The sequence below is a fragment of the Peromyscus maniculatus genome, chromosome 23, assembly GCF_049852395.1.
Source record: "Peromyscus maniculatus bairdii isolate BWxNUB_F1_BW_parent chromosome 23, HU_Pman_BW_mat_3.1, whole genome shotgun sequence".
Lineage (NCBI taxonomy): Eukaryota > Metazoa > Chordata > Mammalia > Rodentia > Cricetidae > Peromyscus > Peromyscus maniculatus.
This window is the reverse complement of record NC_134874.1, coordinates 37,917,981-37,930,818: the sequence shown is the minus strand read 5'-3', so window position 1 is coordinate 37,930,818 and position 12,838 is coordinate 37,917,981. Positions and strand designations below refer to the sequence as shown.

Genomic DNA, 12,838 nt, shown 5'->3' with positions numbered 1-12,838 from the left:
ACTTATGGCTCAGAACATGTGTTTCAGACTCTCCTTTATTATCAACATGAAGCAAATGGTAACCTTGGTGTTTTCAGCGCTGGGCCATGAGTCAGGTAAGTGGCCCCGTGAGGGAGAGCACACCCCAGCAGACGTTTCTGTAGGTGTGTGACAGGAAGGATGTGAGTTCTCAGTGCCACTCCCCCTTCTTCACGTGTCTGAAATCCACGCTTGCTTGTTCTCTGTGGGTGAAAACACAGGGCTTCTACCTTCCTTCACCTGCACTTACGTGTTGGTCACAGGGACTGTTTGAAATGTGGCCCTTTCTCCATCAGGCCGGGAAACCTGCCTAACAGTGATAAAACAGGGCATGACCCTGACTGTGATCTACGGAGGGTGTTGGCATGGGCACGCCTGTGCCAGTTGCCCTTCATGGGGCCAGCAGGTTTGTCCTTCCACGTGAGCCTGGCACTGTTTGGCCGAGCTGGAAAGACTGAAATTTCATGTACACAAACCCTGACCAATTTCCAACTTGGGGAAAAATGATTTCTCTGGTGAGATCTAAGAAACTGAGGTAAGCAATCAATAGTGACTTGCCTGGGTGTTGATTTTAATCATGTGCCATCCCAGAATAGGTCTGTCTACATCTTGGGCAGGTAGGGGCAGACTGATCCCTGGCTCAAGACTCTGTGCAGTGGCCTAAGCCATTGTTGGTCTCAGCCAGAGTCGAGTGTGGAACAGTGTTAGGCTGGACTAGCGCTCTGCCTCTCCTGCCCACCAGTCACCAGGCTTTAGAAGTGCCATTTACAGGCCAGTGCCTGATTAACACTGAACTCAGTAGCTCCTGGAGATAATTTCCTAAGTGCTGATGAGGCAGGCAGACCATCGGAGCACTCTGTAGCAATGCCCGTCAACTGAGGTCAGAGTTCGCCATCTTAGAGAGCTCCACATTTGTTTAATCAAAAGGTTAAAATTGGGTCATTTAAAAAATATTTAATATGGTTTCATAATTTATATTGCTTACTAGATTTGCATGCTCTGATGCAAACTTACATAGTTTCTTTAGATGAACATCATAATGCTACTTAAGAGCACAGGCTTTATAAAATAAAACTCTGGTCTTTTTGCATTCAGCCACAGAAAGCCAGGCACAAAAGCATAGATAAGACTAGCCCTTATTCTGGCGATCTCCTAAAAATTAAAATTAGAAGAACTTGAACCAAACTTACTGCTTTTGAATAGAAAAGAAAATCTTTCAAATGATTGATCTAATCACTATGCTACTCATTTACCTTAAAGACAAAAATGTGTAAACCCAGCTCTGTTAAACTGAGAAAATACATTGATTTGCTCAAGTGGGGTTCGCTGAAATCAGGCACCCTCTGATGCTCTGACAGTGCCTGCACCGGTCCAGCACCCTGTCGCCTTGCAGGTGAGAACTCGGGTAGAGGGACTAGCAGGATCCCTCCCGTCTTCATCGAATGATCGGTGCTGATCGGTCATTTGTCACCGTCGGCCGGAGTTTCACAGTAGCAAAGGGGTTCTCTCCACTACAGGGGAGGAAAAGAGGAAGAAAAAAAAGACAGGAATTAGATACATGGACGCATATGGGAGTGTATCCACACCAGAGTGCTCGCCACACGTGCAGGCCAAATGTCATGGCTAGGTGTTTTCTATCACACTCCACCTCCTGAGACTGGAATTTACTGTTTCTATGGGCTGGCCATTGAGTGCCCAGAATCTGTCTGTCTTCCTCTATGGTGTAGGGGTTATAGATGCATACTGTGATGTCCTGCTTTTTTTGTGGGTGTTGGGGATTTGAACTCGGGTCCTTTTTATGCATGTGTAGTAAGGACTTTACTCACTGAGCCATCTTCCCATTGCATGCCAATCCTGGACTGCCTGTTCTGAACACACAGGTGACTGGCAGTTTACTGTGCTGAGCTAGGGAGCAGGTCACACAAGAGGCTGCTTCAGTCTGATGGACGGAGCCCTGTGGGACAGGCTACCCTGCCATGGGTCAGCTGAACCATGCTGCTCTGTCGCTCTGCACCCCACTCCTGGACTGTCTAGAGCCGGTGGTGATAGGAAAGGGGACATCGGTTTCTCCCACCTCCATGAAGGGCTTCTGGGGGGCACTGCTGGCCCCTTAGCGGAGCAGGAACACGACACTGACTGTACACTGGGATGGACGTACCTGAGGAATGGCGGCTTTGCGGTCCCGTTTGCGTCGCTCTGGAAAAGACAGATTAGGTAAGGCTTGACATTGGGACATGCTTTATTAGACCACAGGTAAAGACAGGTTTAAGGCCACTAGTGGGGCTGGAGATGCAGTTCCGTGAGGAGATAACAGCTGTTCCTGTAGAGGACCCGAGGTCAGCTCCCAGCCCTTACAGCACCTGTGACTCCAGCTCCAGGGGATCTGACTTCTAGAATCTACACTCACGTGTTTGCACACACATGCAGACACACAAATAAATCTTTAAAGCTATTCATGTTTAAAAGCATCCCCTGATCTCACACCGAAGACTGCTTTATGTCTAAATTATTTCAAAAGAATGAGCCAAGAAGAGAAAATGTTTCAGAACTCTGAGGTCCCTTTGTGTGTCAGAAGGTGGAATAAGGAGGTGCCTTCAAGTGTGGCAGAAGTGCTCACCAGGGCAGCATGGGACATCCTAGCTGCTCACAGAAACTCAGATCTTACCAAATTAAGCGGCAACAGTCATGGCACGGAAGGAAAACATGCACAGATAGGTTTCAGACCCTAGTTATAGTAAGTAGTGTAGTGACTGTGCCCCCACCCTACCCTCTGCCTTTAGTTTTAGACTGGAATCCTCAGTGATGACATGAAAGTAATAGTAACTTGGTTTGGGAGACTGATGCTAACTGATAAAGCCAGCTATCTGGGGATCTGGGGTGTGGCTTGGTAGAGCACTTGACCTAGTTTGTAAGAGGTCTAGGCTCAATCCTAGGGAAAGCAGGGAGGCAACAAGGGGTGGGGGCTTCAAAATTGAGGATCCTTCCAAATCCTGCAGGTGTGTGGCTCTGAGCCTCACGGCAGGTCACAGACACCATCTCCCTCCAGCATATCTATCTCTAGGGTGTTTGTTGGCTGGGGAACTGGAAATCCTGCAGTCTCAAATCTTTCGTGTTGGTCCTGTAAGTGCACTGGCCGGAGCACCACCCAGCAGAGGGCAGTAGAATATCATCTTAAGCATCAGAGCTGTCTTCAAGTGTCTAGAAAGCTTCCTAGGTTTCCCAGTAGTTTGGGCACATGTAGATTCAAAGCAAACAACTCACTTTCTAGTGTGAGTTCTGAGGTTGAAGGTCTGGGCAAGACTCCTGCAGGGCATCATCTCTTGAATACTGAATGGGATATACTATCTCAGGCGGAGGCAGGCTGCAGGCATGTGGGCTGTGACCTCAGGCTCCCCGGGGTCAGCACAGTCATCTAGCACAGGACGCAGTGTATACTCATCACAAGCACAAAGCGACTGCCTGGCTTGGCACATCTTAATCAGGCTTGAAGTGGTGTAAAAGTGATTTCTTCCTGCAGGGCACTCAGCTTCCTTAGCAGGCCTCTGGACAAGTCATTTCTGATGTAACTTCTTATGATAGGGATGATTCAGAGCCAATTTACAATTTCTTTGTAAAGAACATCAGGAGGTCTGGCCTGCTGAATGCCTGCTCAAATTGCTGGCATGATTGGACTGCCTGGAGCAGCAAGCCAGCCCTAGTCTGGAAGGAGCCTCTTGGCACCCAGAAGTCAGACCAGAAGAGCAACCTTGCAGCCTCAGGCTGCCTCACTTTCCCATTGGAAACCTTCTGCTTTCCCTTGAACAAAACACTGGCCTATCCTGTGTGGCCTCGAGGAGGACAGCATCATATCCTCACTGGAAACCAGAAAGCTCTCCACTGGACATCACCTGCAATTAACCCTCTTAAAACCACCAGTTCAGTGGCATTTTAAGGTGCTGGGATGCTGAGGCATCCAGCACACTAAGTCAGAGAAACAAGCACAGCAAATCCTTGAAAGTAAAGTCTGTCAATGTGGCCACAGACACCAACGCAGCCCCAAGAAGAAATGCCCCAAAATCCAACAGAATAGCTCTTGACTTTCATCCATTCTGTCCCTATGAGATCTCAGTGCCAGGACACTGGGATTGTGGCCTTGGAGGAGAAACAGTACTGGGCCGTGCACAAGGTGTCTGAGAATGTTGTTTTTTGATCTGACCCCGATTCAACAATCACTTCAAGAAAATTCATTTTAAGGCCTGGTGTGGCATCCAACACCCATATGCCTAGTACTTGGAAAGCTAAGAGAGAATAGTTTGAGGCCAGCCTGGGCCACATAGTGAGACCATATCTCAGTTCCCCTACCTACTCCCCGCAAAAAATCTAGGGATATAGTTCAGCTGGTAGAGTTTTTGTCCAGCATGCACTAGGAAGTGGGTTCTATTCCCAGCACTGTATAAACTGGCAATGGTGACACCAGGTTGTAATCTCAGCACTGGGGAGGTAGAGGCAAGAGGATCAGAAATTTAAGGTCATTCTTGGCTACACAGCAAGTTTTAGGCTAATATGGGCTATAGGTCCCTGTTTTTTTAAAATAAGAGAAGAATGTTGTGTACTCTTTGTATTATACTTTTGTGTGTTCATGCACATATGTATGTAACTTTAATAAAGTGTTTACTTGAAAATCAAGCAATGGCAAGTTCCTGCCATAAGGTGGTTTGGTATGATTGCTTTCAATGGTGTGAAAGTGATACATCCAGCAGAAAACTATGGTAAATCTGGGATGTTTTTTTCCTGTGCTGGTGATACGTGATACAGTCCTTTCCTGTGGGATGCTGGAGGTGGTGTTGAGACACAGCTTCGGGCACTCGGCAGCATGCTGCCTCACTAAGTTAGGATGTGCCATAGGTTAGGTGATACGGGATGTACCATCACAGCAAAAATCCAGGAACATCTATCTGTACAGGGCATTTTCAGATAGCTTCTCCCAAACCAAACGTGGCCATTGTACTTGCTCCTTAGTTACCCTCTTTGAAGCAGCACTATTCTGTTGCTGATGGCAGGGGGTCCCCATTGCTTCCCCTATCTGTGCTCCTAGGACTCCCGATTTGAGTTGGTAGCAATGACATATGGGTGGCCTGACTAATGGGAAGGGCGGTGTCAGTGGAAGATTGGCAGTTCTCTCTGTAGTCTGCATAGGATCTAGAAATATTTCTTCAAGGTGTTTGTTCTTTCTGTAAGTGGAAAAAATGCAGTACAAACCCATCATCTAACCTCACCTTGTAACTGTGAAGCCCTTTGCATTTATGTAGGGGCCACTGTCCATCTTCTCTGTTTTAAGATAAAGCAAAGTAAACATCCTTAGTGTGATTGGGGATAGGGACCCTCTAAGCCTGGGTAGGGAGACACTCAAGTATTTTTTTTTTTTTTTTGGAGATAGGGTCTCATGTAGCCCAGGCTGGCCCTGACCTTGCACTTTGGATCCTCTGCCTCCACCTCCTGAGTGCTTGGATACAGGTGTGCACCACCATGCTGGGTTTACGTAGTGCTGAGGATGGAACCCACAGCTTTATTCAGGCTACGCAAACACTCTAACAATTGAGCTACACCCCATTATTTTCTAGTGACTTTTGGCTTTTTACTAGCTGGTATTTTCCATTATCCTCTGGATCAGACAGGCAATCCTGCATCATATCAGGGCCTTGGTAAACAGCAGAGAAGGCAGTGGAATGCGCCTTATCAGTCAGAGCTCCCAGCTCCCTTCCCCTCCTTGTGCTGATAAACAGTGCTAGTCTTTACAGCTGTATTTCTCAATGCACTGCAGCCCTAGGAAGTGGCTGTCATTCTTCTCTCCTCCCCCTTTTCCTCCATTTCCCACGGTCCTGCAGCCCATTTCATCCTTGGATCCAGCCAGGCCAGCTCACAGCAGGGTCCAGGAGCAGCAGCTCAATTGGTTGTGGCAGGAGAAATGCTATCATTCCACTATGTGTGGGTGTCAGGTTGGGACAGGAGTTGAAAATATCTACTATCCATCCATCCATCCATCCATCCATCCATCCATCCATCCATCCATCCATCCATCCATCCATGTCTCTATCTACCTGTCTATATTTATTTAAATCTGTATCAAAAGAAATGTAATAGAATGTTAATCATATTCTGGAAATGTAAGTATTACTAAAACTTTTCCTTTAATATTTTTTTAGTTTTCAGAAAACCAAAACAAATCTATCTTTTTATATTTTTGAATTGTGCTAGGGGATCAAATCCCAGGTTTTTCACATTCTAGTCAATTGCTCTACCACTGACCTATATCCCTAGCCCCCTGGATTATTGTTATGATTTATTATTATTATATATATTTTTTGTGGTACCCAGGATATTGTGCATGTTACCCAAGTACTCCACCACAAAGCTGTACCCTCACTCAAAGTGTGCCTTAGATAAGGATGTAGTTACTAGCATTTTATATTTTACAAAAGGACTGGGACAAAACTTAGACTCTGATCCTAACGAAAACCTGTAGCCGTGGCTGCTCTGTGGACTTCAGTGAGCCCAGCCCTAAACGGGTTTTCTGCCATTCCTCTAAGGCTCAGGGACATTGTACAAGAAGGGGCAGACTCCTAATTTCTTTTCCTTTGGAGGGGTGGTATTTTTGTGACAGAGTCTCACTGTCTAGTCCAGACTGGCCTGAAACTTAGTTATCCTGTTTCAACCTCCTGAGCTACGATTACAGGTGTATGCTACCACACTGACTCAGTTTCTCAATATTGACAGTAGCTTATGATTTAGTCAAGTAAGAGGTTTAAAAATCAAGCTAGGTCTTATTTAAACTATAAAATGCTAAATGAGGAATAAGATATTATTATTGATTATATTTTATTTGTATGTGTCTGAGAATATGTGACTCTGGTCAGTCAGTCTGTCTATCTATTTACTGATTTATTTGGAGACAGGGTCTCACTATGTAGCCCTGGCTGTCCTGGATCTCACTATGTAGACCAGGTTTCCCTTGAACTCACAGAGATCTACCTGTCTCTGCCTCCCAAGTGCTGGGATTAAGGGCATGTGCCACCACATCCTGCAATTTTTTTGAGAATCCTTTTTTATTTTTTTGGCTTTGAGCCAATATTTTTATTTTAAAACTGGATTTGTCAATTTGTCCATTCCATGAAGTGAGGATTACTCTCTCAGCTCACATGATCCATGTGACAAGAGTGTTGAAGACAAAAACATGTTTTTGGGAATGAAAAGAGAGGGCTCAGAGGTTAAGAGCACTTGCTGTTCTTTTAAGAGGTTCTCAGCATCATCAGGCAGCTCAGAACTGTAACTCCAGCTCCAGGGGATCAAATGCCCTCCTCCAGCCTCCATGAACATCACCTCACACAGGTGTGGAACATGGGTGAGTGCACACACATAAATAAAATTCAATTTTCTAAAACGGCAAGGGTGTAGCTTTGGTAGAATACATGCCTAGCAAACAGAAAGCTTTGGGTTCAACCCTCAGCAATGCAATAAAAACAAGCAAGCAACCAACTGGCAACTGTTCCATGGGCAAAGTGCTGGAGGTTGTTGTTGTTATTGTGGATCGAGCTCAGGGTCTCATGAGTGCTATGCACCCTACCACTGAGCAGCATCCCCAACCTCTCCTTTTTATCTTGAGAAAGAGATCTCACTAAGTTGCCTAGGCTGGCTTGAACTTGCAATCCTCCAAGTAGCTGGGAGTATGCCATCAGACATGTCTTGGACAAGATTCTTTTCTCTTAGAACACATTAGACAACCAGGTGACCAGCAATGAACTGTTGCTATCCTAAAAAGAGAAAGCATGCCGACTACCAAGGACAAGTGATCAAAGAGCAACAAAGAGACTGGGCTGGAGCTCCAGAAACAGGACAGTGAGGGGACACAGTAAAAAGCACTATATGGATATAAGAGGCATAATGCAGACTGGAGACACCTTCCAGGACAAACAACCTGGTTGTTCTAAATAATGATGATGATGATGATGATGATGATGATGATGATATAATAATAATAATAATATAATGATGATAATAATTGCAAGGAAAGAGACATAAGGGAGACCTGTCACTGGGAAAGGCTCAAGAAACCTCTTGACTAATTACAAAGTCTAGAGCTGATTTGGATCCAGATTTAAATGGCTGTACTATAAATGATCTCTCTATCCCCCCCAACCCTTCAATTGTTTGAGACAGGGTCTCATTCTGCCTTGTTGGGCTGAGACTCACTACATACCCCAAGTTGGTCTTGAACTTATGGCAATTCTCCTGCCTTGGTCTCCTCAGTGCTGGGATTACAGTCATGAGTCCCTAACCTGGACTTTGTGCAGTTATATAATGTGCTATCCAAGAAGGAAGCCAAGACACTAGGAGTTCAGAGCTCTCATTTCCTGGGCCCAAATGGGCCTGTAGCCGAGGAGAGGGAGGAAAGTGGATCCTCAAGGCTCACGTGAGAGCAGACACGTATTTTTTGTACAGATGAGAGACTGTACTTGTGCACCACGCACTGCTCAACAAAACCTGCCTTATAATTGGTTCTTGCTGTGGGGCAAACTGGAATTGCACCCCTCCTGAGAAGCGGGAGGCAGTACCCATGTGCTCTACAGAAAGGACGGTACAATAGTAAAATTAACAAGAAGACAAGCAGTAAAAGAGGCGTGGACTCAGTTGAACCTGCTCCAAGAGGGACACTGGGGAAGGGCCAGGGGGTGGGGAGTGGGGGGGAAGCTACGGTAAATACAAGTCGGGCAGGCTCTGGTTCCACTTGGCTCTGTCCACACCTGGCTGTGCTGCATGGGTACACATAACTCTCAGCCACTCATCCTGAGTCTAGCTCTGTTTCCTATTCTCTGCCACTCATGCCTCAGCTTCCCACCAGTTTTCTCCATGCTGTTGATTACACTCCTCGGGGAGACACCTGCAACTACCCCATCCCATTCACATGGAGCCTCCTTAGCCGGTATGGATTAGTCTCAGACAACCACAGTCATGCCTTCACAAACACCCCCAACTCCCCAATCCTCCCAACTCAAGTACTATGACCTCAGTTAATCCCCAACTATTTGGTCATGCATGAGGGCTCTCCTGTGACCATAGACTAACTGTGTATGATGTCTCGAGTTTGTAGTCCTCAGACTTCCAATGATACATTTCTCAGAAAGCATCCCATCAATAAGGTACATGATGATACTTCTCATCTGGACTTGGGCAGCTGGGAAGCACATCGACAATTTCAAATCACTGCCAGCAGCTTTAATGGGTGCATGGTGTTGCCCACCCTCCTGCTTTCCTGTTGTGCATGAACTATATCACTCTGCACACTTAATTTGTCAAACCTGCTGGATACCTGGACCCACCCCAGCAGCTGCTGATCTTCCTTCACCACTAGGCAAGCAGAAATAGCCAGATAGGAGACACTGGCCAAGTCAGTGCCCCGCTTTGCTTTCTCTCACAACAGGCTCTTATGCCTGGATGCATCCTGACTCCTCAGCCATCTTCCTTCTCTGTCTTACCCTCTTCTATCTTCATTGGAGAGACATCAGGAGGAAGTCCCCCGACCCAGAGCCAGTCCTCTCCCAGCTCCATTCCCTGTGTATGTGCATCACACACAGTGTTTAACCTTTCTGCCCTCTGCCTTCATACACATCTCCCGGGGACTTCTGCACAGTGGTTCTTTCCTGTTTCAGCTTGAATGTGACTCCAGAGAGACCATAGCCACATGTGCTCCCCTGTGATGCCTGTTGTCCTGGATGTACCCTACACTTGGGACAGAAGAGCTGACTCTCAGATGCAGGGATGTGTCTAGTAGGCTGCCCTTGCTTCTTAACCAGCTCTGGCTGAAGGTCTCACCCCTCCCTACAAACCCAGACCCATGAGGCCTAGCTCTCTCCAGGCAGCTTGAAGGCCATCCCAGCATGCTACTCTCAGTGGAATCCCTGGAGGCCTAGGCCAGCTCCCCACTTGGAATGGTTTTCTTCCCCTTCTCAGGGCTCCATCTTGGGACACAACTTCAAACAAGTTTAACCTGTCACATCCACCTAGGATGTCACCCTATCCACTAGTACCTCCCCCTATTTTCATTCTCAGCATGGCTTTTAACCGGGTTTGGTTTATTATCTGCTTCCAATCACTAGGATCTATGTTTCAAAGGAGCAGGGGCCTCACCTGTTTGTCTAGAGCCCACAGTGTGCCGGTCTCTGTAGAGACTCCCCCTGCAGTTGCCAAGGGCAAAGAAGTGGCTAGGAGCCCAAGCCCTCCATTTTCCTTCTTAGGGGTAGTTTAGGATTAAAGACAATGTTGGCACATTGGCTGGCACCAAGTCCCCATTTTTAAGCTTAGTCCCTCCCCTTTTCAGAAAATAGCAGGAAAGGAACAAAATGCAGAGGAAGAGGATTAAAAGAATAAAAGATTAAGACAAAAAGCAAGGAGACATGAAAGTTCCAGTAATACCTAGCAAACAAACTTAATTGTTTGTCTTGCACAAGATAAAGTGAAAAGGAAAGAAAGAAGGCATAGAGTTGAGGAGTTGGGGGGAGCATGTGTTTATAAAGAAGAGAACTCAATGCCCTCACCCCCCACCAGCCATGCTCCACCAGCTCACCGGAGATGTGGATGTGGCATCTGGTCTGGACACTGGGGCTTTGAAGGTAGAAGTAGTAGTCTTGGGAGCACCTGTTCTCTTGTCTGAGGTGGCTCCCATGGACAGGCACTCCAGGTAGTCAGGAGGAGGGATGACAACATTGCTCTTCTCAGTCAGGTCCACAGTACTGATGCTTCTCACTGGTGCAGGGCTCAAAGCCAAAGGTTAGGGGGCCAAGTCAGATAAGGTCATGCCACTTGCACCCCTCTGCCCCAAACATCCCATGGCCAAGGCTAGGGTAGTGGGCAGTAACTTGACAAAAAAGGATGTGTCAGGGCTAGAGAGAGGGCTCAGCAGTTAAGAACACTGGCTGCTCTTCTGGAGGACTCCAGTTTGATTCCCAGCACCCACATGGTGGATCACAACTATCTGTAACTCCAGTTCCAGGGATCCAATGCCTTCTAGCCTCTGAAGGCACTGAGCACACATGTGCACAGATATACATGAAACCGAAACATCCATTCACATGTAAGAAACGGTGAAGAAAGAGGGGATTACAACACTTCACTACATACATACATAGTATTTATATACATAGTGTACACATTTATATACATTGTATTTATCTTTAGCTATATACTGAGACCCTGTCTCAAGAAACAACTCTTACCTACTCCCTAAAATGATAATTTTTCCTTCTTGGTACAATGGCATTTTTAGACTCTACTAGAGAGGAACATGTGGAGATATTTTATGAGGACAGGGCCTGAAGGATGCTGAGCATGGCATTTGAGGGTTCAGAGGCCAGAGAGTAGCCTGCATGAGGGAGTTTATGGTAAAGATGACCAGTTCAGTGTAGACATGTTATTTCCCAGGGTCTACTGGGTAGCCAGCTAGAAATATCCACATTTCAGCCTGGATGAGTTATGACTGAGTTCCAGTCTTGGTTCTGTCCTTAAGCAAGTTTTTAAAACTTTCCTGTGCCTCTCAGTTTCCCCAGTTTTAAAGTGGAGCCCTATCTCACAGGGTTGTGAGAACTCACTGTGGTCAGCAATTTAAAGCCCTTGGGATTGTCTCTAAGAAATGGCATTTTTTTTTTTAATAAAGATTTTAAATGTATGTTTACCAGTTGTGAGCCACATGACTGAGAACTAAACTTGGGTCCTCTACAACAGCAGAATGCATTCTTACACTCTGAGCATCTCTCCAGCTCCAAGATGGCTATTTCTGCTGTTACCACCTAGACTGAGGAATGGGATTCTCAGCATGGAGGTGACAGGGGGGCCCACAGGTGTAGCTGCGAGCATAAAGGTGAGTGAAATATAGCTGGTGAGGTGATCGGGTGCCAAGGTGCCAAGCCTGACAACCTGAGTTTGAGCCCTGGAGCCCACATGACGGAAGGGAAGAACTGACTCCAGCAGGTTGTCTTCCGACCTCTATACACGTGCTGTGCCACCCGCTGCCTCCCCCACCAAAATTAACCAATAAAACGTGAAAGAAAAAAGTAGATGAAATAGCCCGGGGAGCAGACAGTGGAGGGCTGAGGGTGGACCCCGAGGGGCACGAGCGCCTACGTGGTGGACAGGAAAGGACCCGCGGAGGAGGGACACGAGGGAAGAGCAAGCACAGCACCCTGTCAGGAACTCAGGTGTGAGAACATTTCACGAGAAGCAGCGAACACGTGCTGTGGACAGAGCACTGCAGCTGGCAGGCTGGGCTGGCCTGGTCACGGCAGATAGCTAGGGAAGCTCGTGGACCACAGAAACCACAGAGGAGCAGCCACTGGCTCCTTCACACAAGTGACGAAGGTGAACCCCAGCGTGGCTGCACATCTAGGTTGTGACTCTACTGTGTCTGGGGACATCAGGGTCAAGGTAAGCTTCCAGGTGCTGGGAGAGCCAGGCCATACTCCCTACCTTGGTGTAGGCACAGACACTGCTTCCTTCACGTTTTCTTCCATCAACTTTGTGTATGATGATGGGAACCAACCCCTCCTGAAGGTGAAGATAAAGAAAAAGACCCATCTGGGATACCTGAGACAGGCATGTAAGTAGTACCCATATTTGGGGACATCCTGCAGACAGCTCGGGTGGGCTAGCCACTCACAAATGGGCTGAATGAAATGGAGGCTTTTACAGGTGTCTCCTACACACACAGAGACACCCACCCACCCAATGATAGCTTGATGATCTCTGGAATCCACATGCTGGAAGGAGAGAACAGATTCCTGAAAGTTGTCCTCCT

General features: G+C 47.0%; 1 protein-coding gene across 2 annotated transcripts in view; it reads right to left on the bottom strand.

Moving 5' to 3' along the window:
* Positions 1 to 17: 17 nt before the first annotated feature.
* Positions 18 to 12,838, bottom strand: part of Baiap2l1 (BAR/IMD domain containing adaptor protein 2 like 1) — a 100,552-nt gene continuing 87,731 nt past the window's right edge. For both annotated transcript variants that reach the window (XM_006982661.4, XM_076560117.1), the window contains exons 11-14: positions 12,511 to 12,588; positions 10,616 to 10,805; positions 2,177 to 2,214; positions 18 to 1,529 (exon numbers count right to left, since the gene is read on the bottom strand). In XM_006982661.4, coding sequence (XP_006982723.1) covers positions 1,454 to 1,529; positions 2,177 to 2,214; positions 10,616 to 10,805; positions 12,511 to 12,588 — 382 coding nt within the window. In that variant the 3' untranslated portion in view covers positions 18 to 1,453. The remainder of the gene's footprint in view (positions 1,530 to 2,176; positions 2,215 to 10,615; positions 10,806 to 12,510; positions 12,589 to 12,838) is intronic.